General features: G+C 28.4%; 2 protein-coding genes across 9 annotated transcripts in view; one reads left to right on the top strand and one right to left on the bottom strand.

Annotated features, from left to right (window-relative positions):
- Positions 1–1,423: 1,423 nt before the first annotated feature.
- Positions 1,424–7,278, bottom strand: LOC145186632 (uncharacterized). The gene is made up of 10 exons (XM_090082483.1): positions 7,064–7,278; positions 6,880–6,968; positions 4,131–4,297; positions 3,720–3,896; positions 3,291–3,540; positions 2,869–3,045; positions 2,494–2,675; positions 2,155–2,311; positions 1,923–2,032; positions 1,424–1,780 (listed from the first exon to the last, which is right to left on the bottom strand). The coding sequence occupies exons 2-10, from the start codon at positions 6,965–6,967 to the stop codon at positions 1,634–1,636; spliced, it is 1,455 nt and encodes a 484-aa protein (XP_089938609.1). The 5' UTR covers position 6,968; positions 7,064–7,278; the 3' UTR covers positions 1,424–1,633.
- Positions 7,279–11,691: 4,413 nt separating this feature from the next.
- The window catches only part of LOC149890536 (polycystin-1-like protein 2), a 31,402-nt gene continuing 15,562 nt past the window's right edge, over positions 11,692–27,531 (top strand). For 5 of the 8 annotated variants that reach the window (XM_090081915.1, XM_090081914.1, XM_090081916.1 and 2 more), the window contains exons 1-13: positions 11,692–11,851; positions 15,494–15,584; positions 16,457–16,754; positions 18,104–18,270; positions 19,852–19,974; positions 20,291–20,392; positions 21,944–22,066; positions 22,478–22,600; positions 23,384–23,413; positions 23,610–23,856; positions 24,078–25,232; positions 25,439–25,534; positions 27,195–27,455. In XM_090081915.1, the coding sequence (XP_089938041.1) occupies positions 11,828–11,851; positions 15,494–15,584; positions 16,457–16,754; positions 18,104–18,270; positions 19,852–19,974; positions 20,291–20,392; positions 21,944–22,066; positions 22,478–22,600; positions 23,384–23,413; positions 23,610–23,856; positions 24,078–25,232; positions 25,439–25,534; positions 27,195–27,455 (2,840 nt within the window). In that variant the 5' untranslated portion in view covers positions 11,692–11,827. Of the gene's footprint in view, positions 11,852–13,212; positions 13,491–15,487; positions 15,585–16,456; positions 16,755–18,103; positions 18,271–19,851; positions 19,975–20,290; positions 20,393–21,943; positions 22,067–22,477; positions 22,601–23,383; positions 23,414–23,609; positions 23,857–24,077; positions 25,233–25,438; positions 25,535–27,194; positions 27,456–27,531 lie in introns of those variants that run through there. The other 3 variants (XM_090081918.1, XM_090081917.1, XM_090081919.1) reach the window with 3 other exon arrangements.

Here is a 27,531-nt window from a genome sequence, read left to right as displayed (position 1 = left end):
ATCTTTGTTAGACCGTTTGAATAAACGAAACTTTTCAGGTTCTCATTTCTCTAAAAACTCTATGTTCGTACAACTCTTAAAAAGTTCTGAAAATTTCTTATTGCCGATGGATTATAAAATATTCGCAGTCTACTTTTAGAAGTTGATGGAAAAAGGAGGTTTGTTTCCCTGGCCCCGTATTCACTTGCTTATGGTCCATCAATCGATGCAAATCTTTTCAAGCAAATCTATAGCACCTTTCATAGCTTCAACGCTCAGCGTATTATTCGATTGAGGGAGATCAAGGATTCTGAGAAATCAACATTTAAATACTAATTCTTTGCATTTTAATGTAACTTCACACCAACCAATTTCACTTTTTTTTTTCTCGTTATTCACCTGTTGTTTTTTTCTCGTTATTCACCAATGTCGCTTGTAGCTTTTTTTTTTCCATTCCAAAACCACTTTTTCTTAGTTTAATTTAGAATACCAATTAATTTATCAAAAATGGAAACATTCAAATCAATAAACTTGTTATAGACGCAATGAGCAACATTAGGGAACATATTTAGCAACTCCTACATTTTTTGTTTCCAAATGGAATTTCAAATTTTTTTGTAAAAACTACTACTAATCAAATAGTATTCAAATGAAAAAAAAATGATCTCATTTCGAAAAGAATCTTGAAAGAATTTAGGTTTGTTGAAGCATTTCTTATAGTATTCTTGACTCTAGAGAAAACGAAATACCAATTAGATTATCAAGAAAGAAAATACAATTCTCATGAGTTTGTTTTCACAAAAAAAAAAAGAAATTTTTTGAACTGTCATTCTTACGTAATCCTCATCGTGTGTGCCGTTCACTTAAAAGATTAAAGTTCTTATCCATTTTAGTAGTGTAATTTCTCTTTCTTTTATGAACTATTAACCAAGAAGAAGAAAAGTTGAGTTTTACTTTATGTAAAAGGTGCCAATCCAAAACTCTCCGATGCTAAAAACCAGGATTTCTGCCGAGACTAAATATCAGGGTTAAGTTAAAGCCGTTTTTTTAAGAATAGTTAAACACTATTTTTCTGTAAGCTCCATGCATTCAATTAATCACTCTAAAAAAAAACCCGTTAAAAATAACGGAGTATGTTACGGACTACTCCCTCAATATAGCACCAACGGAGTTCTCCGTTAATTTAACGGAGTAATAATTTAACGGATTCAATCCGTTACTCAAAAGTAACAAGTTAATCCGTAAATTTAACGGATAATTTGTTGAAGTAACAAAATAATCCGTAATATATGAAAAACTATTTTGTTTATCTTGAGAAATTGCTGAAATAAAACAGTTCTATTTATTTTATACGGTGTTTAGACGGCTAATTAATTGCTAGGGTTTTAGATGGCATCAAAAGCAATAAAACCTTTTGTAGAAATACATAAAAAATAACACAAAATTGTAAATCTTCATGTATATTATGGTAAAAGACACATTTAAGTTAAAATTAAAAATATTTAGCGAGTGTTGATCGCAGCTCAACCACTCCATTAGACATTGAACCATACTGCAGCCCATAAATATCTTGCAGAAACTGCCAAAACATGATTGTTGACGGGTGGTATTCGATGTTAAAGCACCAAAAAAGCTTGAATAAACGATCGATGCCTTATACGATAGATGTGCCGGCTTCAAGCAAAGTTTTTTCAGCTGCAATCTTTATGGAGAGAATTTTTTCTCCCTCGACCCCCTGTAATAATATCACCGGATAAGGGGACTCCAACTTTTCTGCAACATTTTGTAATCCATGCTCAGCCTAAATTTGCAATGAAACTAATTGTTATGTCCGTTACAATACTATTATAAATTTTATTTATACATTTATAAATTATAGTTTTTTGCTTTTTTGAATTTTAAATTTACGTGCAATGTAAATCAACTAAAAAAATATTTTTTACACTGCATATCCGAATGATTTCCATGGCTACTTCTGGAGCAGAACGTTTCAGTTTCCCCCCTTGTCGCAGAAGTGAGCATAGAAGCTTGCATGCATAATAAGCTTTCCAATCTAAAACAAATATATAAATATAAAGAAAACGTCAAAGTGCCAAACATATCTAAAAGTTAATTACATGCAAAATATTTTTTGAACAAAAAAAAATATATATCTTTATTAAAAATAATGCAAACCATAATGTTTTTTAGAAGCCATTACAGCCACATCTTTGATGTAAACACTATTTGACATTAAAGCATATTTTATTATTGGGTCTGAAACAGTCTGATTAAAGGTTTTGAGGATATCAACCATGCAGTCAGAATATTTTAAACGAAATTCCATATCAATCTACAAATAAACATGCTACTAATAAATACAATGCCTAAATTTATTAATCTTATCAATTTAATTGTATTAATCTTTACAATTATTTTGTAATCACTTAAAAAAAAAAAGTATGAATATTATACACTAAAGATTAATATCTGATAAAAAGAGTCACATAATAGATAATATTGATAACAAAATACCAGCTCTGGAATAATCCTGAATTTCGGAAATTTAAGCATCAGTCGGGATAATGAAGGTTGATCTGATGAATGAACCCAATTTTGTCGAAAACAAAACGTTGACTTTGTAGAAGCCTTAATTTCTTCTACACGATTAGAAGATAATGAATCAAGCTTTTCAATTTCATCGAGGTTGCTCATTCCTAAAATTAATTTAAATATAAAAAACACAGAGCAACAATATAGATATTAAAATTATAAACAAGTTTATAAAAAACTCTGTATGAATAATTTTGAAAGACCTATATTAGTAAAATACAGGTCTTTACAACATATGTTTTTTATACCAAAATACAGGTTTTTACAACAACTTTACAAAATGATAAATTAGATAACCTAAACATAATGTGCAAGACATGAATCCACGGGGGCAACCTTCAGGATTTTGAAGTTCTACTGAAGAACCTGCTGATTGAGACAGTTCTGCAAGTTCAGGATCTGCCAGTTGAGTTGTATTGCAACGAGTTAAGTTGTGCCCCCTTTTACGAGACCAAACAAACTTTTTTTGTGATCCTAGTATACAAAAGAAAATAAAGTTATTAAATGTAGCCACTTGTATGACAAAAATAAGACAATAAATCAAATAAACTTTTAGTTGCTAAAATGAATTATTTGCAATGGAGACATACAATGGAGAAATTACAACGCAATGACACACAACAAGGGAAATACAATGGAAGTTGGTAATATAAAAAAAAGTTGGTACGCATCTATAGTAAAATTTATAATCAATTAACTTAAATAATTTTAACAAACACCAGGTAACTTTCTTCTAGCATTTTCCAATCCTCTCTCCAGGAAGCCATGATGATTAGTAGAATCATAAAAAATACATGCTGGAAGTACAAGTGCCTCACTTAGCACTGCTGCCACCGAAATCTTTTGATACCGATCAGGATAATTTCCATAAACACTCATCATTTTGTGCACAACAGTTCGAATGATGTGCTGTCTAGTAGAGATTGAAACTTTCCCAGAATCAACCTCTTCAGTATATTGACAAGTACTCTATAAAGTTATATATGATATTGGTGTTCATAAAAAAATTACTGTTCACAAAATCTTGAAAACTATTATTGCTAAAAAAGCAAGTAAAGTAAAGTTATAAATTCAAAAATTATACTTAAAAATCAAGTAAATTGCAGCTATATAAAAGCAAGTAAAAATCATTTAAGTATTCTAATTACAGGGTGCTGTGCAAGAAAGGCTTTAATCGAATTAGCTGAAACAAACGCCTCATTTGCAGTTTTCATTAGATGGCTGTTGTTAACAGGAACACTAGATTCTGAAAACGTAATACTGGAAAGTAAAGTACTTTGATTTGGCTGTAACGAAGGCAACACTAATGGTGAATTTGATATTGGCTGTATTAAAAAAAAATAAATTAATATATAAAAACAGTTGATAAAGTTAAAACACACAAATAAATGCCAACTTCAAAATATTACATAGAATTTATGATAAAAAACAGATTTAATAAACAATTTACACATTACTAATGTGTTTGTACAGTAAACAGTATTTGGTAAATTCATTTATATTACAACTAACGACAGCTACTGAATAGCCGTCTTTAGTTGTAATTTAAATTAATTTACCAAATTAGCATTGGTCCACTGCTGACCATCTATGAGGAGAATGAGAATTGTGTTTGATTCTGCTAAATGCTTTATTATTTCAAAATCAACTTCATCAACCTCTGTGCCATCATTTACATAGACAAAGCATACAACTTTATCTGATGTCAAACCAAACTTGCAACGCACTGAAAAAACAATACAGAGTCATTAATTTTTTTATATACACGACAAAAATGCAGACTAGCTAAAGTGAATATATATGAATACACAGTACCAACTTCATATACAATTAAACAATTATACATATTTAATAATTACTAAAATTTATATATTTTTCAGTTTGTAATGCTTAAATGAAAAAAAAATCGATACTTCTAATTTAAATTTTTATTCTAAAAAATTGGGTATCTCAGATTTACAAAGTGTCCATATGTGCCGTCTTCTCCGGCAATACATATGACATTATATGGATGATAGTCCTTGAGCTGATTTGTATGTAAAACGAGCAGTTTATTTGAATTGCTAGATTTTTTAACTTCAAAAGAATGAAAATGTTTCAAATGGATACAATACAAAGTATATTTGTTTTGCTAGAGAAACAATGCACTTTAGCTCTCCAAATTGAGGATGACTTTCCACAATGTCATGACACAAAACACAATCCGGTTTGAATTCATAACAGCCAAACCTAACTGAATGAGCAACATATATTTCATCACAATTGTCCACATTTAAAACTGTGCGCAAACTATTCGATACTGCTGATTGTAAATTGCCTACCATAACTGTATCACATATGCCAATTTATACATATTCTGTATACAAAGACCCACTAAACAATGTGTTTGCTAGTTTGAGTTGACTACGATGCATAATAGTTTTGCAAATGTTTTTGAAATTGCGAACAACAGAAGTAAGCTCTTTAGCAAATCGATGTTTTGCCTCAAAACGCATACACCAGTATCTGCTTAAAGGCCCATACTTTACCATAAATTCTGGATAATGTAGCATAAAATGATGTTTTGGAATAAGTCTCTTATCAGGATATATGGTTTTAAATTGGGCATGATGTTCCTCCAAATTAAACTCGAGCTGACGAATGAGGCCAACAGAAATAGTTGGAGCAAATATTGCATCCATGCAATCAAGTAACATCAGTAAAAGTCTCCAATGAGCATCACCTTCTGGAATTAGGTTTCCAATCATTAAAGGCAGATTTCTTATCAAACACCATGATTCAGCAGCTTGAATGCGAATATTTTTTAAGTTAACTTCTGGGGGTTTACTGTTTTTGTCACCCAAACTGTGACAAACAATTGAAAGGACAACCATGCTTAATGCCAGATTCTGAAGCATTGTAGTTATTGCTTCTACTTTCTGATACACACATATCGTATTCTGCTCGAGTCCTCTTATCAAAGGTTTCTGCCTTGAATGAAGTTTGAATTTCACAATGTGTACACTTGCAAAATCGGCAAAAGTATTTTGCATTAAAGCTTTCCATGAAGCCAAACAAAGTGTGTGCTCCTAAATTATCAGCAGAAAATAAAATCAAAACGGCATGAATAATTTCTTCCACTCCATTAACTTTGACAACAACACCCTGTTCACTTTCCAATTGTTGCAATAAAGATACAACACTATGAAGGATTGGATAGTATGAGTATTTATCTGTGTGTGCATCTAGTGCATACCATAAACCAACTAAGAAAATGCTATCAGTCTTAGACTGATACTCAGGAGCAATATTGCGTATCATCATGTATAAAGCTTCAAGTTTATGTACACGTGTATGGCTCCCAAGCACATTTGTTACTTCAAATGCATCAATAAAAAAGTGTAGCAAAAATGTTTTTTGGTGCCGTTGAAGGAATGAATGATGATGAAAAGTATGTGTATCAACAAAATCTTTTACTTTATTTGGGAGTGAACTTGGTGTGCACTGTGGGAAAGTAATCCTTGATGAAGCTTGCTCCAATATCTTGGCAAGTAGGATATCAATAGGCACAACATAGCATTTGTCCTCTACTAAAACAGAATGCATTGATTGCAATGCCATAGAGTATTGTTGCTCTTCACGTATACCTAGTGATATTTCTGTTGCCTCAATATAGTACCCACGTTCTTTTACCCATTTGTTTCTTTTATATATAGTATCAGTTTTATTGAAAATACTAAACATACTATTGACATCATTTATCGCATCAAAAACAAATTCATTAGTTGGAGCTACTTTCAACTTAATTGCTAGAGTTTCTACTATCTTTGAAGCATAAACAGCAACGTCATTTAGTAGGCCAGACACATTTTCCATAATAAGCTGCGAATTAGCTAAAGTGATGTTTGGTTTTGAAGTTATTTCTGATACAAACTTGATAACAGATACTTCAATATTGTCTCTTGTTATAGAACTAGAGTTAACAATTGTGGCATTATTACAACCTTCATGTGGGTCACTTGGAAAATTTATGTCAAATGCATCTTCCTGTGACTCACTTCGTAAGTTGTTACTGCAACTTCCATTATTGTTGAAGCATAAAGTTTGATCTGGCACAACAAAATGATGGTGCTCAAAATGCTTTTTTAACTTACTAAAGCTAAGGAATACTCTTGGACAGTTATTAAACATACAGCGTAATTCAGATCCTCTCGTGGCTAAGCCATGAAAATTTCGAAAATGGTAAAAAAGATCTAATAAATCTGCAAAATAATTTGAGCATTTAAAACATTCCATATTTCTTTTAAAATGCTTTTATAGCATTGTCACCTTTAGCAGCAAAATCTTCACTACTGTTGATGGCAACTAACTTCTTAATAATTCGATCAGAAGACCATACTTTGATTAGCACAGACATTCTGTAAATGTATAAAACATTAAATTATGCAATTAAGTAATGTAACTTAAATTTTAACTTAATGAAGAAATGATATTAATAATGAAAATAACTAACCTTAAACACACATGATAATATTTACTAATTAAAATTCAATACACTTTTTAAATAAGTTTTAAGCTTCAAACAAATATTAAGTGTTCAAAGAAATTAATATTCTGAATTCTTTTACACGCCTGAACTCCGTTAACTTAACAAAGTTATTCTGTTATATAATAGCTAACGGTGTTATCCGTTGTTTTATTCCCTTATTTTGTTACAATTTAATCCGTAAACTTAACGGAGTTTAACGGATTTACTGTCAACGGAGTTACTCCGTTGATATTTTAACGGATTTTTTTTTAGAGTGATGTTGCTCTATGTTAGCAATGTATTGCCAGAATTGCGAGATGCTAAAAGTTACTCTGAGTCCTTCTAATTACTTATTCCGTAAATTTAATTAAGAAAATTAGATTGTATAACATATGTTGTATATAAATATATATATATATATATATATATATATATATATATATATATATATATATATATATATATATATATATATATATATACTATAAGTTGTATATATTACATATACAACATGTATTATGAAAAAAATAATGCATTTACCCTAATGTTTTAGATTAGTAAGACTCATGTCAAGAGATTAACTCGATTACTCCATTACGGGCACTTTATTGTCCCAAATCGCTTTTTAACTTTTTTTTAATGTTCTTCAACAGAATGCTTATTTTGAAAATTTTTTTCGTAAACATTGTTTAGAACGCAAGTTTAGTTTTACACAAACTGCATACGTAGTCATAATTACTATCCGAAATCCATGTCCAAATCAGAAGCGATGTTAAAAATTTATTTTGTGTGGCTTTTTTTTACTATTTAGTCTGTATAATATTTTATTTTTCAAATTGTATATACTCATAAAAATTATTTTTTTTAAACCAATGTTACCTATTTGAATTTAAAACATGCTTGATATATTTTTAAAGATTTTTATATTTTGAAACAACTCCATTTATACTTTATCAAAAAAAGTGCTAAAATAAGCATTCTTCTCGCTCTGGCCATTATGGTTTTTAGTTTAGATGTATTACCTTGTAAATGTTATTTAACGGTGAATTAAATAAATTAACTAAATAAAAGTCGGCTTGTTTTTCTGAAATCGATACTTTTGAAAAGTTGCTGTAAATAATAATTTGTAATCATAAAAAACTGAATGCTTAAATACTATTACAACCAAAATGTTTTTTAAAGATTTTGGAACTGAGCTTCGAAATCAAAAGATAAAATAAGAATAAGCCACATTAAAAAAAAAGGAAAACATAAAACTACAATAAAAAAGGGAAAGCTCAACGTAAATAAAGAATTCCAGAAAAATATCAAATAAATTATTGTCAAGGGCAGCCAAACAAAGAGGGTTGGTGAGAAGGGAGAAGGCCACTTTTATCACTCTTTCATTCATATGAACATTTTCTTGATGTCCAGAAGGTAATTCAAAAAAACTGGGCTACGAACTGAATTCTCACAAAAACAGTTTCATATTTTGTTATCGGTGTTTGGAAGGATAATTTTACAGTGTCGCAGAGTAGAATACATATAAAAATTTCAAAATTAAATGTAAAATCCAGATTCAGAACTTCAACTTCTTTTGGTTTCGTTTTTTTTTTTTTGGTTCGACATTATTTTAAGTTTGACATTTTATTCGAGAAATCTTTATGTGATTTAAAGGTTAACTTTAAACATCTCATCGGTCCTTTAAATAATATTGATGTACATAATAAATTTTTTAGTTTCTTAATCAATTTGAGTGAGACTTGGTTTATTTTTATCAATGTTATATTTAATTTTACCTAAGTTAATGCTAAACTTTAAAAACCACAAATATAGCTCTATTTATTTTAAGACATCTAGTCACAACAAGTTTGATGTTGTCCTTGTCGAAAGTTCTTCTAAAACTGCAAATGTTCTTTATATTATAATAAGTAATATTATTTACAACTTTGTCATAATATTACAAATTAGAGCTCAGCTATAAAAACATTTAAAATATTACATGTTTTCATTCAAAAAATGCAAAAGAAATTTTTATAAAAATAACGAAGGTAGATTATGCACTACCTTTCCATGAAATTACCAAGATGCTGTTAAAAATAAAGAGAACTCAAGGTTGCAAAAAAATCAAAAACAAGTTTAAGAAATAAAGAGGATGATGGCAAATAACATGATAAAGTAAATTTTGACGTTATGCTACGCGTCAAAGTATAATTTTAATTTAACATTAACATAGTAATACGTAATTGCAATTTAAATAATGTTTCGACTAAATACACAAGCTAAAGTCAAGTGACACAGATGCTCATTCTTGTATACAAATAATCACTGTAAGACATTTTTTTCAGAGCTGAAGTTTATCTGACTTTGTACTTCAGATGCTCGAATCTTCAGATGCTAGAATCTGAGGTATTCTCATTGCTGTGAGTGGAACTAAATATGATTTGTACTCATCCCAACCACATCGTGAGAAGCTCCCACAATCTCATAAATAATTTACGGTTTAAATAAAAAATTTATGCTCTAATAATTAAGTTTCATTTTTCATTATTTGATTCAAATGTGAGTAAATAATACCCCGTAAAAATAACCTGTAAAAGGTATGGTTTAAAAACTAAACAAAAGATATAGAGATTATAAATATCGACAACTGTCCCACAATTGTTGTACAGCCTGAAACTGAAATCATTTTGACTTTGACAGTTTGACTTTGCAAAGCAAGATGTGTTCATATTGAAAAACACATACGAATTTTTCCGACTCAATAATTAAAAGGTTTGAAAAATAAAAAAAAACTCATTCTATGAAAGGCAAGAAACATTTTAAATAAAAGTCTGAAGAGGCGCTTCCCAATTTTTAAGAAAAAATGTTTAAATAGCTTTAGTTAGATTTTACTAAGTACATGGATTTATTATATGCTGTAGGATTTGCAAATATTTTAAAAATTAGGAAAAATAATAACTAATAGTTATTTATTATTCAACTACTTAAAGTTGAAGAAGGAGCAAATATTTTTTTTTCACAAATTCGATTTGGTAAATAAAAAAAAAAACGTTACATCCAAAAAAATTTTTTAAACAAAACTTTTCAATCACCATTTTGTCGATCATCACCTTTAAAAATGTTTGGTCACCTTTAATATTTAAAAAATTAATTTTTATCTTAACATATTTCTTGATGAAAAATTAAAATAACAACCTTAAGATTAGAGTGAAAAAATGTTGAAGGAATTACGTCAATAAAGTCGTTTGTGAATAATTTTACACTTCAAGAAACAAAAGTCTGTTCCCTCTAAGACTTGCTTTATATTACAATAACATTCGTCATTTAACATATTTTGCCTTCATTAAAAAAACTTTTTAATTCCCGTAATCCTAAACTATTCTCACTTAACTACTTGACTAAACTTAATTATTTTAAACTATATTTTTTCTCCTAATTCAATGCTCATATACTCATAGTTTCGGACAAAAAGTAAGCTCAACAGAAATGGCGTTTTGCATTCAATGACTAATTATATAAGGCACCTTCTTTTCTTTTAAGTGCTACTTCACATTGTTTGTGCTGATTCCCATCGAATGATCTACTGAGATCACCAATCAAATAAATGGCAAAACGTAAAAAAGTTTCGTAAATGAAAAAAAACCAATTATGTAAATGTATATGTAAAGAATTTACGATGAATTCTTCAATTCGCGAGTCATCAATTTTGCCTGTTTCTCAATAAATTCATATTATTACCGGTTACCAAACCGTCGTTGTCGCGCTGCAATGAAAAGATACCGTAACTTTACTGCAGATTTGTATACTTTGTGACTCACTTTTGTTCCCTAATTAAATTTTGTTATTTTCAATTTCATTGAAAATAAATAAGAAAATAAATGAAAATAAATAAATTTTCATTGCCGTTTTTTACATTTATACTATAATGCATTAAATTCATTCATTTGAAAGAAATCAGTTGGATTTGACATCCAATGTTGATGTAGAGGCTATACCAAATATTTAAGAACTTTATCAGAGAGACTAGATTTTAAATAAGGAATATTTACGAAGTACATTCCTAATCAGAATCAATGTCACTATTAAGTGCGCTAGAACTTTATACTGATTTTATGGATAAAGCTCCATGCATGTTTGATGAGCTCGGACAAAATGTACCGAGATTACAGAGAGATTTCTTATCCTTAACTCTTATTTAATTATTGTTACAGGAAAGATTTTTTAAACTAAACACCATAGTACATAGGCTTTCAAGTTAATTGCAATGAGAGGTTTCTTCTCCTTAGCTCTTATCAAACTCGCTTTACGGCAATTGTTTTTTAAACTAAACACCATAATGCATAGGCCTTCAAATTTATTACTGTGAGAGTATTTATATATGTTTGATTCTTATCACAACCACATCGTGAGAAGCTCCCACAATCTAATAAACAATTTATTGCTATAATAAAAAATTGATGCTTGAATAATTAAGTTTCTTTTTTCATTTTTTGATTCAAATGTGAGTAAATAATAACCCGTACGCAGGCCGTTCAATAAATTAAATGAGAAAATATGGAGATGTGGTTTAGAAGAGGTGTTTTGCATCTAAAAAAAGTACCACATATTCAGTAATGTAAAATATTAACAATAGTCAGTTACAAAGCATAAATCGCCATAAATAATGTGTGCCGGGGTGTTATTTTACACCTACATATAAAAGCGTTTTAATAGTTAAGTTGTGTGTGAAACTCATTGCTGTTCATTTTGGTAAAGACCTACTTAAAGATGAAACTGGCTTTTGAAATACTGGTAATAAAAAATTTTCTATTACTAACTACTAAACTAAATTTTGAATAGGTTAACTAAAAACAGCACTTAATTTAGGAACTCAATGTTCCATTACTTTATCATCTTCTTACAAGTTAATCTTGATATTTGATTACTGCATCAGTAACCCCCCCCCCACCCCCCGGGAAATAAATGTTGCAAGGAAAAATAATCCCTAGAAAAAAATTCACCCGGAAAAAAAAATCTCATCAACAAAATAAATACAACGATTACAATTAACCACCTGCTACATTTTTTAGTATCTTAAAACATTTTTGCCAAGAATAGATGATGTTATTGCAAATTTGTGGAAAGTGTTTTTTATGAAATTCTTGTTTTCGTCCAAAAAATCTCAAGAGCTAATAGTCATGCTTATTTCATTTATCTGAGAATGTCTCTGCACCTTTTTTGAACACTCAAAAACTTGCGGTAAATACTTAAAAACTTGTGGGAATTTCTTATAAAATTGTCCTAATCTGATTCTCGGGGTTTAATATCAAGAACTTCTTAAACCATAAACTATTCAAAGAGAGTTCAGTTAGTTAAGTTGGAAGTTTACATGGGAATTTTAAATGTGGAAAACCTTTTCTTCATAGTGGAATCCCATATAAAATGAGAATCTTGAAGTCCATTTTAAGTATAAACTAGTTGCGATTAGTAGTTTATTTTGATAATATTAGAAGGGTACTGGACAGAAATGCGAGCACAGCATATATTAGTAATGGCTAACTTATATTACTATAATATCATAAATGGGTGTGTGATTGAGAAAACTGATAAGAAAATACTCGTTCGGTTAACAAAAGAGTGTGCAACTCCACTTCCTCTCTTTATGCATTCAACAAAAATGAATATTTTGAGGAGGGGAAATGAAAGAAATCGTAAACATAATCTTTAAGTATTACCAGACTCAAACAAATATGATATTCGGTTGAAGAAAAGTGGGAGACAGCGGAAACACTAACTGGACACTCATGTACAAATGCATGAAAAAATAAGTCAGTAGCACCACTAAAGTTCATTGTAGTTCTTGCAAAAATGAGAAAATTTAATTGTATATGCACTGATAAAATGATAATAGTTCAATTAGCAAGGTTTGCGAAAATCCTGCAACTCTTTTATGATTTTTACAAACAAGTCGAGACTAGAGACAAATAATAATCAAAAGATGATCGGTAAAACCTGTTTTAGAGAACCATGACTTAGCGGTCGAAACAAAAACACTAAACGAACTTGAAGATAAAGTTTATTTCCTATGTAAGGACAACACCTGCTTTTAGAAAAATCTGCAAATTCATAGAAAAAGAAGATTTTTTTAGGAACTTTTCATGAAAAGATATTATGAGAAAATTCAAAAGAATTATTTAGGAAAAGTTTATTAATGAGATTTTTGGTAAAAAAAAAAGGTAAAGATGTAAAAGGATATTTTTTAAAGAGAAAGAGAAGATTTAAAATTGAGAATAGTTTTAATATTGAAAGATACTTTGGCCTGAATCCAAAAGTGTATGAAAAAGTTTTTAAATAATTGCATATTATTATCTGTATTTAAAAATATCAAAAGAATGCATATGCGAGTTGAATATTTGAGAGTATCTATTACATAAAGCGAGAATATCTGTAAGTAAGTATCATTAGCATTTCACTTATAATTTGATTGAGGAATTATTATATTGTATTAATTGTATTAAGATTTTGTTTTTTACCTTACGTAAGCCTAAAGTGTTGGAAGCCTTAAAACATCTACCGTTATAGAAACCATTGACGAGCTATGCACAGACCACACCCACACCACACTTAAACCAAACTCATTCCCCAAAGACTTAACAGTATCTTTTTCACTCTCACACTCAAAAAGTCACCTTCCTCGTATTAAACGCATATACAGTGAGTTTATTAAACGCAATAGCTCTACATATAAAATTAGGCATGAGTTTTGCTAAAAAACGATTTGTCTTTGCGATTTTTCAATATTATATTAAATATCTCATTTCCCCAATACATAACAGTATCTTTTCTACTTTCACACTCAAAAATTCTCCTTCCTCGTATTATCCGCACAAAGAAACAGTAGTTCAGTTGTTGTTGTTGTTTTGTCGTACAACCTTATAACTATTTTTCAGCAGCTATGAAAACGTAAGTGAATGCTGGTTTTAAATTTCTGGAAAAACTTCAAACTTTTTTTTCTTGCGTTACTGTAATTATCTCTAAGTGCGGTAAGGGTGAGGCTAAAATCCAATATCTACCTTTGTACAGCAGCTGGTTGTTTTATTTACTTTACTCTCAAGAAATTAGTAATAAATAAATAATTTTACTTAATGATGTCAAATAAACTCAAACTTCATCGCGGTGTCAGGAAAAGAAAATTTTCATCAGTGGATAGACTTTAAAAGGCTAGACGCTGCCTTTATCCCAATACTAATTTCAATATATTTTCGTGAAAAAAAGTTTTAAAAAATCTTTTTAAAAATAAAATTACTTGATTTTACTAAAGTAATATTTATGCCAACTCCACGTCTAGCAATTCTTCATAAAAGAGAAACACGATAGATTAAGTGTTTTATTTTAGAACACATAATATCAATAGTTACACATAAATCTTTTATAACTTCGCCATTATAAACGATTAAATCAACAAATCAGATTTAATCAATTATTTCTTTCTCCTAAAAAAACTGGATAAGAAATTTAGAAGGAAGATGAGAATTGGCTAGTGAATCATCTGTTCTATCAAAGATCGCAATCCACACCTTTATTTTTTCTATCATATAAAGATTCCTTCCTAGTTTCAACAGTTATTATAATCATATAAGAATGGTTACAACACAATTATAACCGAGCATTTATGTTTTTCGTTTCGTCTGAAAGTCCGGTTTTGTATTATCTTTAGGACTTTAACGTCGCTATCTTTATTTATTACTTTGTTCTCATCCTCGCCAGTTTCAACCCTCTCGGAAACTGAAGTTTTAAAATACAAATATTTTTATACTATAAAACTTACAAAATAAGTACATACTTTAAATAAATTTATCGGGCATGCACTGGTTCACCATCTTTTTTTTGTTTTATAAAACAGTTAAAGTTCCAACCTATTATTGCTCAATTTTTTAACTCAAAAGGTTTTCATCGCCCTGTGAAATTTTCTTTAAATGTAGGAGGGTCTAGATATTAACCGATATTCAAACTAGTTTTAAATATAGCTATGCATACTTTTGAAGCAGCACTTTTCAGAAAAATATTTCAAAATTAAGTTGGAATTACACAGAAATTTATCAGGTTTTCGACACGTAAATAAAACATTTTTGTTAAAACATGTCACATAAAACTTTTAGTTAAAGCATGTCACACAAGTTAAAACGCATTGCTTCAAGCTTGTTTTGATATTTTAAATTATAACAAACGTCTAAATGTCATAGTTTAAAATATCAAAACATGTTTTAGGAACGCGCTCTGCTTCAATTATGTTTTAATTTTTAAAATTTTTTTTGTTTTTATTTGATTTATTTCGAATACAAAAAAAAATTTACTTTGAGGCTGAAATTTGTATATAAATTTTTTAAAGACTGCTTTTCAAGATTTTTTTTCAATTATTAAGTTTAAGTAAGCTACTTATATATTTTTTTTCAGATTATCTTAGCGGCTGCACTAAATTGTGTAACTAATGTGTTGTTTCAAGGAGTTATTGACTCAAACAACAATCTTACAAAACAAGACTATTGTAAGTTAATGGTTGTTAATCAGTTATTACTTTCACTAATTCTAAGGTTATGTATAATATGCATTTTTTTTCTGTTGTATATAAGATGTATTTTTATTATGTGTAATTGTATATGAATGTCATTACATACATTTAAGGCAATGAATTATTTACAATAGTGCAGTAGTAGTTAATTTAGTAGTCATAATAATTTTATTTGTGACACAAACATATGTATTTTTTAATGATGTTATTGGCTCTGTGGTCAATCAGGCAGACTCTTTCACTTAATTAATCTCATCTAAAGATCTCACCTCCCAAAAGTTAAAAAGATAAAAAGTAAAGTTATTGAGCAATTTCAATAAGACAACTTAAACTTGACTTGCAGTCTAGTTCAAAGTATCAAGTAAATTGCTGTTAGATACTAAGATGTAATATTACTGGTGTCATTGATAAATATTGGCAGATTCCTTACTAAACTTCACTTTGAGAAGATAATAGTTGAATTTGAAATACTTCTGTAAACTCCATTTCTTATTTGCTCTACTAACTCATTTCAAGTTTTTATTTATTTAAGAATTTTTGCTTTATGCTTAAAAAATCAGTTCTTCTTTTTAAACACTTAATTTATTAATGAAGAATTTTAATGGCGAATGTTGAGTTGATCTTCTTATGTGGGTTTCCACTTTTTATTTAGTTTCTTTTTTTTCTGAGAAGATTTTAAAAAAATGCTTTTAAAGTTATGCTTATATGCATGCTATTGCATATACTTTAGGAAAGATTAGTTAGTTTAAATATTAGATTAGAACTATGAAGTATTAAGTTAGTTTTCTCTGAAAACCATTTTTATGGAATGCATTTTTACCGTAATCCAACTTTGTTTTTCCATACAGACACAGTTGGCTTATTTTTTGAACTCTACTATGGCAATTACAAGTATACAGGGTTAAATGGACTCAAATCGAATCCAAAGTTTCCAACATCTCCTGACTCTTATGGATTTGTTAACGGGATTGAGACATCATTAAATTTAAATTCTAATTATGGTCAAAGAATCCGCGGATGGTTTCAGCCAAAAGAATCAAAGAGTTATAAGTTCTCTATTTCATGCAGTCTACAATGTGAGCTTTATTTAAGTACTGACAGTTCTCCTGGCAACAAGACATTGGTTTTAAGTAGTTCTGCATTAGGGTAATTTTATTGTTGGCATTTTTATGTGATGGTAGATTTTTTCTTTCTTGTAGGATGTCTTTTTTAGAAAGATGAAATTAAAATTTTTTTCATTGTTTATCATAGTTAAGATCCACCTTAAAAGGTTTTTGTTTAAATTGATCAAAACTCTTGGCCCACTGATAACCTTTTGTTCACTATTTAAGTGTAATTGTTGGTACTTGTTGGTTGTATTTTTTTTATATTGTTGTATAATCATTTGACCATTTTGCAACCATCTTTAATGCAACCATTTTAAATATTGAAAATGGATGCCTCTCCCTTAAAGTGTTTTTTTTTTTTTTTTTCACTTTCAAAGATTCAAGAGTATTATTAGTTCTTGGCGTGAAATGTCTAAGTCCTTCATACCAATTTTAATGAGAATTTAACCATAGTGCTGTACCCAGAAAATTCTGGTTCTAGTGTTTTCCATTTTTTCAAAAACAAACCTGAAAAGCATATCTTTAAAATCTGTTTTATTCTGTTTTTATATCATCAATTGTTTTAGCTTTTTATATTTTAGGCTTTAGTTTACCATAGCCTCAGCCTTTGTATCCACATTCTGACAATTGTACTCAACACATCTCTGTATCATTTTTGCCAAAAGCATTAGAGAATGCATTTTGAATTGAATCAGTAGCATCTCTCTCACTCTCTCTCTCTCTCTCTCTCTCTCCTATCTAAAATATGTCCAATGAACCTAAATCTTTGTAAATCTAAATGGCCCTCAGGCCTAAAAATTTCTTGATCTAACTGTAAGAGACCTAGCTGTCTGATGACTTAAAAGGAGTTTAACTTCATTTGCATCTTCCTTATTTCACATCTTATCCACTCACATTTTGTTTCTGTTTGATTTCAATGAGGCTTGCTCTCCTATTTTGTCATTTTCTTTTTCACTAGAAAATTTGTATTCTGTTACAAATTTTTCAAACTTTCTTTGTTCAGTGCTTTGATAGAAATGGCAGTCTTATTTGTAAATTTTACTTAATTGAGTCAAAGTAAATAATACATTAATTAAATTAAAGAACATTTTACTTAAGTTGTAAATCATTATATATTAATTTAAAATGTAAATCATTTTATTTAAATTACAAATCATTTTAGTTAAATAGCTGACCACTTGGTTAGTTTACTGACCATTTAAATAAAAACTGATAACTAAATTAACTGACAGGTAATTATCATATTAACCATTTATTTAAAATACTGACCCACTCATTAAAAATACTGACCCATTAAATATCACCCTTTTATATGGTATAACCTCTGCACCATCAATAAATAGATCATTTTACAACTTCTTATTTCTAATTACATTTTTTTACTGATAGGACTTTGCAAACCTCTTCAAGCATCAGTTTGAGATCAACTCAGAAATATTACATAGAAGTTCTTACTGTTGTAAATGGTCTATCTGTCCTTTCTGTTGGTGTGGTGGATCTTTTAAATATTTTGTCATCACTATCTTCTCAAAATTGGTTCAATTCAATTAGATTAGGTAATTTTAAAAGTTATTTAATTTCAGTTTGTAAAGAAGATTATATTGGTAAATTAATGGTATATTGGTAAATGAATGTTGATTTATTAAAAGCACTAAGTCTAACAAGATAAAGACTCAAATAAGATAAAGATAAACATTAACAATAAACTAATCATAACAATTTGATAACTAAGGCATGCTATCGGAAAAATCTGCCCACCCTTTGGCGGTGCGGTAAAGCTAGTTAACGGTTGTTTTTTGAAATTATTTTTTTGTGTGTGGTTGTGTTTGTATAATAGAACATTTTGGCAGAAAAAATAGTTAAAAATATTATTTAGTTTCAAAATGTCAACCGAGCAAATTAAACAAAGATTTTTGATTGTTGACAAGCACTTAAAAAATCCAACTTTATTGAATAGAAAGTTGGCAAAATCATTAAAATTATCAAGAAGAACTGTAGATACTGTTCTTAAACGATTTACAGAACAGAAAACTATTCAGAGAAAACAAGGAAGTGGTCAAAAAAATGCACAGCAAATCCTAGAGCTCTCGAACGGTTGGAGACTTCATTGAAAGAACATCCTGATCGGTCTGATAGATATCGAGTGAAAAAACTGAATGTTTCCAATTTTTTTGTACACAAATGGCGACAGAGACTTGGATATCAAATTTTTAAAGTAGTTAAAATGCCAAATCAAAACGATAAACAAAATTCAACCGCAAAGAGTCGAGCTCAAAAGTTGTATGACAACTTGTTAACAAAACATAATGGATGCATTTTGATGGATGATGAAACTTATGTTAAAATGGATTTTAAACAAATTCCTGGGAAGTGCTACTATGCTTCTAAAATAAGAGAAAATGTGAGTGATAAATACAAGTATGTAATGACTGATAAATTTTCAAAAAAATTGATGATTTGGCAGGCATTTTGCTCTTGCAGCCAAAAATCGCCAATTCATGTTTGTTTGGGCACAATGAAATCTTCAGAATACGTGAAATTTCTTTCTTGTATAAAACGACTAATTAAAGCTCATAGAGGTACTTCAGTATTGTTTTGGCCTAATTTAGCCACAATACATTACTCAAAAGATGCTCAAAAGTTTTATGATGATAATGGAGTGGTGTTGGTTCTGAAAAAGATAAATCCTCCTAACTGCCCCGAATTAAGTCCTATTGAAAAATATTGGGCCATCATAAAAAAGAAATTGAAATTAAGTGGAAAAGCAGTAAAATCAGCTACAGATTTGAAGAAAAAATGGGATTACGCTGCTAAAACTTACAAAAATCACTCTGTACAGAAACTTATGGGAGGCATCAAAAAGAAAGTCAGAATTTTCTGTAAAACTTAATTTTTTTTTGTTTTTTCCCTATTAATATGTAATCTTTACAGTCTTAATTTTTCAGAAATATATTGATTTAAATACATTTTAGCTTTCTTACATCCTTTTTTAATCAAGAAAGGTGGGCAGATTTTTCCGATAGCATGCCTTATTAGCAGTTTTCTAATTGGCTTAAATTTTTTATCTTTTATCCTAATAAATGAATATACAATACATATTAATATGATGTTTGATAATAGTTAAATATTAATTTCAGGAATTTGTGTTTCTGGAAATTGTAGCAACAATCAAAATGAATACTGCATTAACGAAGCTAAGATGTATTTTGTTTGTACTTGCTTAGAAGGCCAGTATATAGATGGGAACTTTACATGCAAAGGTTTTTTAATTTCAAACAAATAATGAATTTTTATATTTTTATAGTTTTAAATCTTAATCTTTACTTAAAACTAATAATTTTCCAATATATTTATGATGAGGTTTACATTATATAGATGGGAACTATATGATGAGGTTTACATTATCAGGGTGAAAAGTCTTTTTTTTATTATAAAAGTCTAGTCAAGATATATATATATATATATATATATATATATATATATATATATATATATATATATATATATATATATATATATATATATATATATATATATATATATATATATATATATATATATATTTATCTCACTTAGTTCAAAAACAAGAAGCTCTTGCATGTCTTAATGGGAATAACTCTCTAGAATGTTTATGCCCAAATGGATTTTCTTTGAACAAAGTATCACGTCTTTGTGAAGGTATAATTTCTCTTGTTTCACAATCTCATTAAGTTAAAATAAACAGTTAAGCTTAATTTAAGTTGCTGGTTCATTAAAAAGTTGTGGCACTTGCAGATTCCATGTTAGGATACTCCCATTTTTGTTTCTTATGCTTATTGAATCCTTGCACTTGCACTGCACAGAAATAACAGTCATCATGATGATTTTTTTGCTCTCTCCACACCATTGGAACACCAAATTAAAAAACCTACCTAAAGTTAACATTAAACGTGTTAACTTTAGGTAGGTTTTTATTTTTCTGTCTTTTATTTTCCAATATTTTTCTTGTTATTTATACATAGAGTAATATTGAGACATAATTGTAAATATAATATAAAATTGTAAATTAATATTGAAAAAAAAGCAAATAAAACATGTATTTATAAATGAATGTTGTTATTATATTATTTTAAATTTTTACAATAGTGCTTTTTAAGTCTTTATTATCTAACAAAAATGCAGTCAGAAAATACTTTCAGAAGAGAAAGGTTATTGCTTTAAAGGAGAAACAACTATATGACAAAGTATTATGGCCACCCTAAACTCTTATTAAAAACTGTTGGAATGTTTGAACTTTAAAAATTATAAAAGTTATAAAAATGGGATCTTTAGCAAAAACCAAAGCATTCTTTACTTTGATAAGTCAAACAATACTCTTCCTTTTGCCTTTATAAAAGCTTTTTCACTTTTTTCACAAATTTTCAGTCATTTTTTGGAGATTTTTGTTATGATTCCAGTTTTTTCAAAACAACTTTATTTGTGATATACTCTTTTGCAATTTTCTTTAGGTTCATAACATTCTAACTTTTTCTATAGATTTTAAATTTTTGCTGGATAATGTTGAACAGCTTGCTTAGACAATGATTCCAGACTGTTCAATTTTTTAGGTAATAGAATCATTGAATGCTTGGTGGTTTTCAAGGATTATAATACTTAGTTTTCCTTGACTGTGTGCTGGTCAAAGAATTAAAAAAGAAAAGTTTTATGTTTTTGCCTAAAATTTTCTTTGGTGTTAAACTCTATAAATAAGCTGATTTTTTCTTAAATATTTGGACAAACACTCAAAAAACATCGCATCTTTTAACAATAGCTCTTTGAGAATAACTAGTATTATCAGAGACAATAAAATATCAACAATTTTTTTTATACTGATAAATCTTTCCTGCTCATATCTATAAATAAAGAGTGCTTATTAGATTTGTAGGTGATTTTTGTTAAAATGCACAGTTCATAAATTGTTTCTTAAAATCTAGAAAAAAACTGGTTTTAGTAAAAATTTGACAAAACATTTATCTTACCTGTTTTAAGTACTTAGATAAATGATAAATTCAGAAAATTTTAAAAAGTTTCAGTTTAAACACACACTTGCACAACTTCAATTATTAGTAGAAAGTTGATGTTACAAATTTTTGAATCATCAGTTACAAAACTAATGACACATAAGTATGTAACAGTTTTCTTTCTTTTAATAGTGAGAACAATTAGGAAAGTATTGAGTTACATGTCAAAACACTTTCATTTTTTATATAGATGTGAATGAATGCTTAGATCATTGCAAAGAACAGGGTTCTACCTGCATCAATGTTTTGGGGTCTTATCAATGCTTGTGCTCCGTTGGATTGTTTTTTAACACTACTTCTCAGCTCTGTGAAGGTTTATATTTTTGATATGCCTTTTTAAAATCTTCTCAAAAGCATCTGTTTATGATTAGTTGTTTAGGATCATACTAAGAAACATTTTGATAATTTTTTGTTTAAAACTCCTTTGCAATTTTTCAATAAATCTAGGGCACATGAAAATTGATAATCCTAAAGTCTCTTAAATATTAATTTTTTGCTTAAAGCCTTAGGCTAGTAAACTTTAAATTACTAAAAAGTATCATGTTTATATGTAAAAAGAGTTCAATGTAAAGGAGTTTAATGTAAAAAAGAGTGAAAATCTCTTGGCTGAAATCTCTTTGATAAAACTTAAAGTAGCGCTGAATGTTTTTGGGTAAAATTAAAACACTTATTTCTACACCACTTTTCAAATTAGAGGATTAATCACTGCCATTTTTTTATGCAGATGTGAATGAATGCTTAGATCATTGTAAAATACCAAATGCCACCTGCATTAATCTTTTGGGGTCTTATCAATGCTTGTGCTCCATTGGATTGTTTTTCAACACTACCTCTCAGCTCTGTGAAGGTTCATTTTTTGTTTTGTTTTTTAGTTTTTTTAAAGTAACTATCAGTTTTTAAAAATAACTTGTAAAGAGTTGAATTTAAATTCTTTTTTTGTCTAATGTTCATTTGCAGAAATAACATTAGTGTAAAACAATACTTGCATAATGCACAATGACTTTAAGGAAAAAAGTTAGTTTAAATTTTTCATAAATTGATTATCAAAATAAGACTGCGAATTAAAATTTGATTCTGCTTTAATAATTTTGCTGGAATATTGAGGAACCAAATCCTAGAATATTCATTAATCTTTAGTATTTCTGAAAACTAACAGCCTTTTTATGTAAATTTGTTAACTTGATTTTCTTGGACAAACTATAATGAAAACCAAAGTTATAAAAAAAAAATACATAATTTTTATTTTTAGAAAGTATTCATCAAATAATAAACTATAAGTGTAATTAAAACATTATGAAATGATTTGAACAAATTTTCAACAGTTTTTTTTCTCAAACATTAGAATTTCATATATTTACTGTGTAAAGTAAAAATTTTAGATAACTTTAAAAAAGTCTAGTAATAATTTAAAATGTTTTAATTGGAAATTTTGAAAAGGTGTAAATAGCTGTGGATATTCATGTTACACAGCTTTTAATTGAGCTTCACTCCCTAAAAAAAACTGACAGCTTAGCTGTCAGCTTTTTTTTATGGGTAATGTTATTCTTATTACCTCTCCTATCTGAAAAAAGATTAACTTTAAAGTCTTCTTTTAGAAACTGATTTTTTTTTCTTTTTTTTTCCATTTTAGAAATCATCAAAACTCCGGTTCAAATCAAAGGTTAATTCAGAAGTTTATATTTTTGTTTCAGGCATAACTGAACTTTTTATTGTTTTTGAAAAGCAGTTTTATTGTTTTTACTATTTACAATTTTTGGTGCTATTACTATTACTGTTATTAAAATGGTAATAATGATAAATATTACTGGTGCTATTAATTTTTCTTATTTTAAGGCTCTTATTGTTGTTTTTATTAGAGCTGGATTTTTTTTCAAAAATCAAGCATCAAATCAGTGCAGCAAAAACGATCTTTAAAGGTGTAACCTTTGCAGTTGATCTGGTAATCAGCTTTGAAAATGCAACTATTTCTCCTGATAGTTTGGAAATAGCAAATAAAACTGTTGGACAGGTTGATTTTGACTTTGGTGATAATGAACCACCCTTAACAAAAACAATTTTCTGGAAAAGTTTTCCTTTAGCCATCAATTACACATTTCCTCATGTGTAAGTGTTCTAATTACTTTATAATATTTTCTCATACGTAAAAAAACATATATGACCAAATGTTGGTGCTCTTTGCATTTTATTTTCTAATGATTGATGTTTTTTATTTTATGCATAACTTTATTAACATTTTACAATAACTTATTATATAACTACAATTAAGTTTAATGTTTGTTTAAATGATTGAAATGCTAATATTGTTCATTATTTTTGATTTTAAGCTATTCTGAATGTGGAAAGTATGAGATAAACATCAAAATCAAATTTTCCAGCATAGAGCAGCTCCTTCCAAATTTAGATCTCATTTCCAGTTCCAAAAATGTTTCAGTGTTTTGTGATTTATCACCTATTGGGATTACAATAGATCCTCTTTCAACTTTGCTTCCGGGCATACCTCTAGGCAAGGAAGTTACAATAGAGGTAGTACAAGAATCTGGTTCATATATTACCTACACGGTTTTTTGGGATGATGGAGTAAATCAAACTGTTTCTCAAGCAAACAATTTGGTACCTGTGCCTTTTATATCCAAACATTCTTATAAAAGTTCAGGAAAGTATACAATACGTATCGAAGCAAAAAATGAAGTACAGGTTTTAGTTAAAACAGTTGTTGTTTTTGTGCAAAGTTGCTCGTTCCCAGAAGTAAGTTTCGATTATGGCGCTGTAACCCAACCTGTAAGTTTATTTCGAAGCTCTGATTATGAGTTTTTTGCCAACTTTAGTGAAGATAATGTTTGCAAAAAAGAAAACGCTACTGCTGTGTGGATTTTAAGAAATGGATTATCAGAAAGTAAAGAAAATGCAGTAATATTAAACCAGCAAATGATTTATTTGTTGCAAAAGTATCAGTTAGAAGTTGGTGTTTACACTCTTTCATTGTTGTTTACTTATGGGCTTTTTACTGCTGCCTATAATGGCTTTTTCACAGTTGTTAAATTGCCATTACTTGTGGAAATTGAAAATGGAACCTTTCGCTCAATTTCATACACACAGCAATTAGGTGGTGAAAACATGCATTACAATTTTAGTGTCAGTGCAAAAAGTAGCTATGATCCTGAATATCCTAACCTAAGATATGAAGGAATTAGATTTAGGTGGAGGTGCCGGGTTGTGAGTAGTCTAACTTTTGCTCTAAAGCTATTAGAGGCTTACAAAACCCTTAATGCAACATATGAATCAAATGCATGTTTAACAGAACTATGGCAAGACTTTTTAGAAGGTCCAGAGCTTTTACTTAACACAGAAATGTTTTTAGAAGGACTGAGCTATAAGTTTGAAGTGACTGGAACAAAAGGTACTGGAATGGATTTTCGGTCAGCATCTTTTGTGCAAGAAATAGCTTTCAGTGATGCTGAGCTACCAAATATCACTTTAAAGTAAGAAAAGAAAATATTTGTTTTTTTTTCCCTTATTTTTCTTTTTGTTTTTATCTAAGTGAAGCTTTTTCTTTAAAAATATAATTTCCATGTTTTAGTCAGGAAATATTTGTAAATATTTAAAAGATATTTTTATAAAGATTTCTTATTAGAAATAAAAATTTATAAATGATATGAATTTTTTAGTTTTAAATATTTTATTTTAGCTGTTTTTCAAACTGTGGTCAGAAGTTAAACCTCAAGGAACGTACTGTTTTTTCCTTTTCCTGTGAAGATTGTAAAAGAAAAGTGTCAGTGAAAAAGTGTGTTTAACTTAGTATTATTTATTGTTTCCATGCTTTTTGGTCACACATTTTACAAAATCTACTTATAAACAATGTTCTGAAATTTTTTTTCTTTTAAAAATGATAAAAAAAAAACGGTTGCATATTATATATTATGAAATAACAATTCATACAATATTAAAAGTGTTGTATTGAATCTCAAAAGAAGTATTAAAACTCCAGGTAAAAAAAAACAAACTTACATATACAACAAAGAATAATATGCAATACTACAACAACAAAAAAGTTAAAGTTTATATGTTAAAAATTAACTGTTTCACCAGCTCACCAATATTGTATTTGAAAAAAAAAAATATTTGTTTGTCAATAACTTGGTATGAAAACAAATAGTGATATAAATTGAGATCTAACACTTCATTGTCCTAATATATCCTAACTATTTCTTGTTAAATGCTTTCCTTGTTTTCCGTATATACAACTTTACCTCAGAGTCTAGTTTTTGTGTGCAAACTCTTTATACATCTATAATTTATGAAATCATGGAGGTTCAAGATTTATTCAATTTATTTCTCTAAATATTGACATATAAATTTCTTAGCAAAATTGATGGCATAATCACTGCTTTTTTTTCAGATTTTAATATAGCCATCTATATTGTTACAGGTAACTTGTGAAGATAAGTTTTTTTCAACACAAAGGCAATTCTTATCATTATTCTTTATAATGCGCTTGTTTAAAAATTTGAAACAGTTTTTCATTAGTTTTAAAATCTGTTTTTTACGTATGTTTGCCTGACAGATGACTCCTTTTAGATGAAACAGTGGAATCATAAAAGTGGAATATCTTGAGTGAAGTCAAGATAATCCTTTTGTCTTGTATTAAAATCTTAACAAAACGAGATGATCAGTAATGACTATTTTTTTTTTGTTAACATAGCTATTAATTTTGCACGAGTTAGATTTAACTCCCATTACAGTTATATGGAGAATAAATTGTTTATTAATTGTATAAATTTAACTGTAACTGTAAAGTAATAAAAAACGACATTTTAACATTAAAGTAACAAAATGTGTTTAAAATAAACAAAGGCATTTTTATTTTAGCATACGCAATAAATTTTTACATTAATGATGTGATTAATAATTTACTATCTATTCAGAACTTACCTTATGTTTATTAAACAACAAATAATGTCATTTGATATTTAGAATAATTTTCTGGCTTTCATTTTTTTAAAGAACAAATTTACTAAAGAACAATTGAGTTTCATTTGTAATTAGAGAAAAGAAAAAAGTTTTTTTTGTATTAAAATTACATCACCCTAAAATTTTGATTAAGTTTTAAGTTAAGATGGTGATTGCAGTTTCCGCTAACACTTTATTTAAGTTTGTTTGATAAATTAAATTTTTATCAAATAAGGATGTTTTTACTCAAATGTACATGTTTTTTGCTCAATAAAAGCAAAGTGATTAAAACTTTCTATTTTTTTAGTTCAGCTGAAGATTACTTACTTTCATAATTTTATTGCATTCATGATTCAATTATGATTATAACATTGGTTCAAAAATAGATTATAGAATTAAAACTTAATGAAAAAGTGTTATTTTCTTGTTTATGCAAATTTTTATGAAGTTTTTGCACTACAGAAATTTATGTAGTATTATTTTTTGTTTAACAGTCTGCTGTCCAGTTTGTCTTTGTCCATCATTTGGGAAGTATTAGATGACCAAGGTTTATGGCCTGAAGAACTGCTTTATCAAAATTCTACAGAAACTGGTTTTAGTAGCACTATTCTTGCTATCAATGCTGATGTTCTAAAAGGCGGAAAAAATTACACTTTTATTTTAAGTGTAGGCTATACTAGTTCTTCGAGCAACTCTTTTATTAAAATGCAAATATCAACTTCTTCCTTTCCAGTACCTGGATATTGCTCAATAAGGTAGTTTTTTATGAAGTACTTATGATTTGTTGACCTTGTATATACTTTTGTATACAAGTTCAGTTAATAAAATATA

The sequence above is a fragment of the Hydra viridissima genome, unplaced genomic scaffold, assembly GCF_058129835.1.
Source record: "Hydra viridissima isolate aposymbiotic clone 2 unplaced genomic scaffold, HvirCarnegie_v1 scaffold_3, whole genome shotgun sequence".
NCBI lineage: Eukaryota > Metazoa > Cnidaria > Hydrozoa > Anthoathecata > Hydridae > Hydra > Hydra viridissima.
Note: the sequence above shows the minus strand (reverse complement) of the source record. Positions and strands in the feature narration are given on the sequence as shown.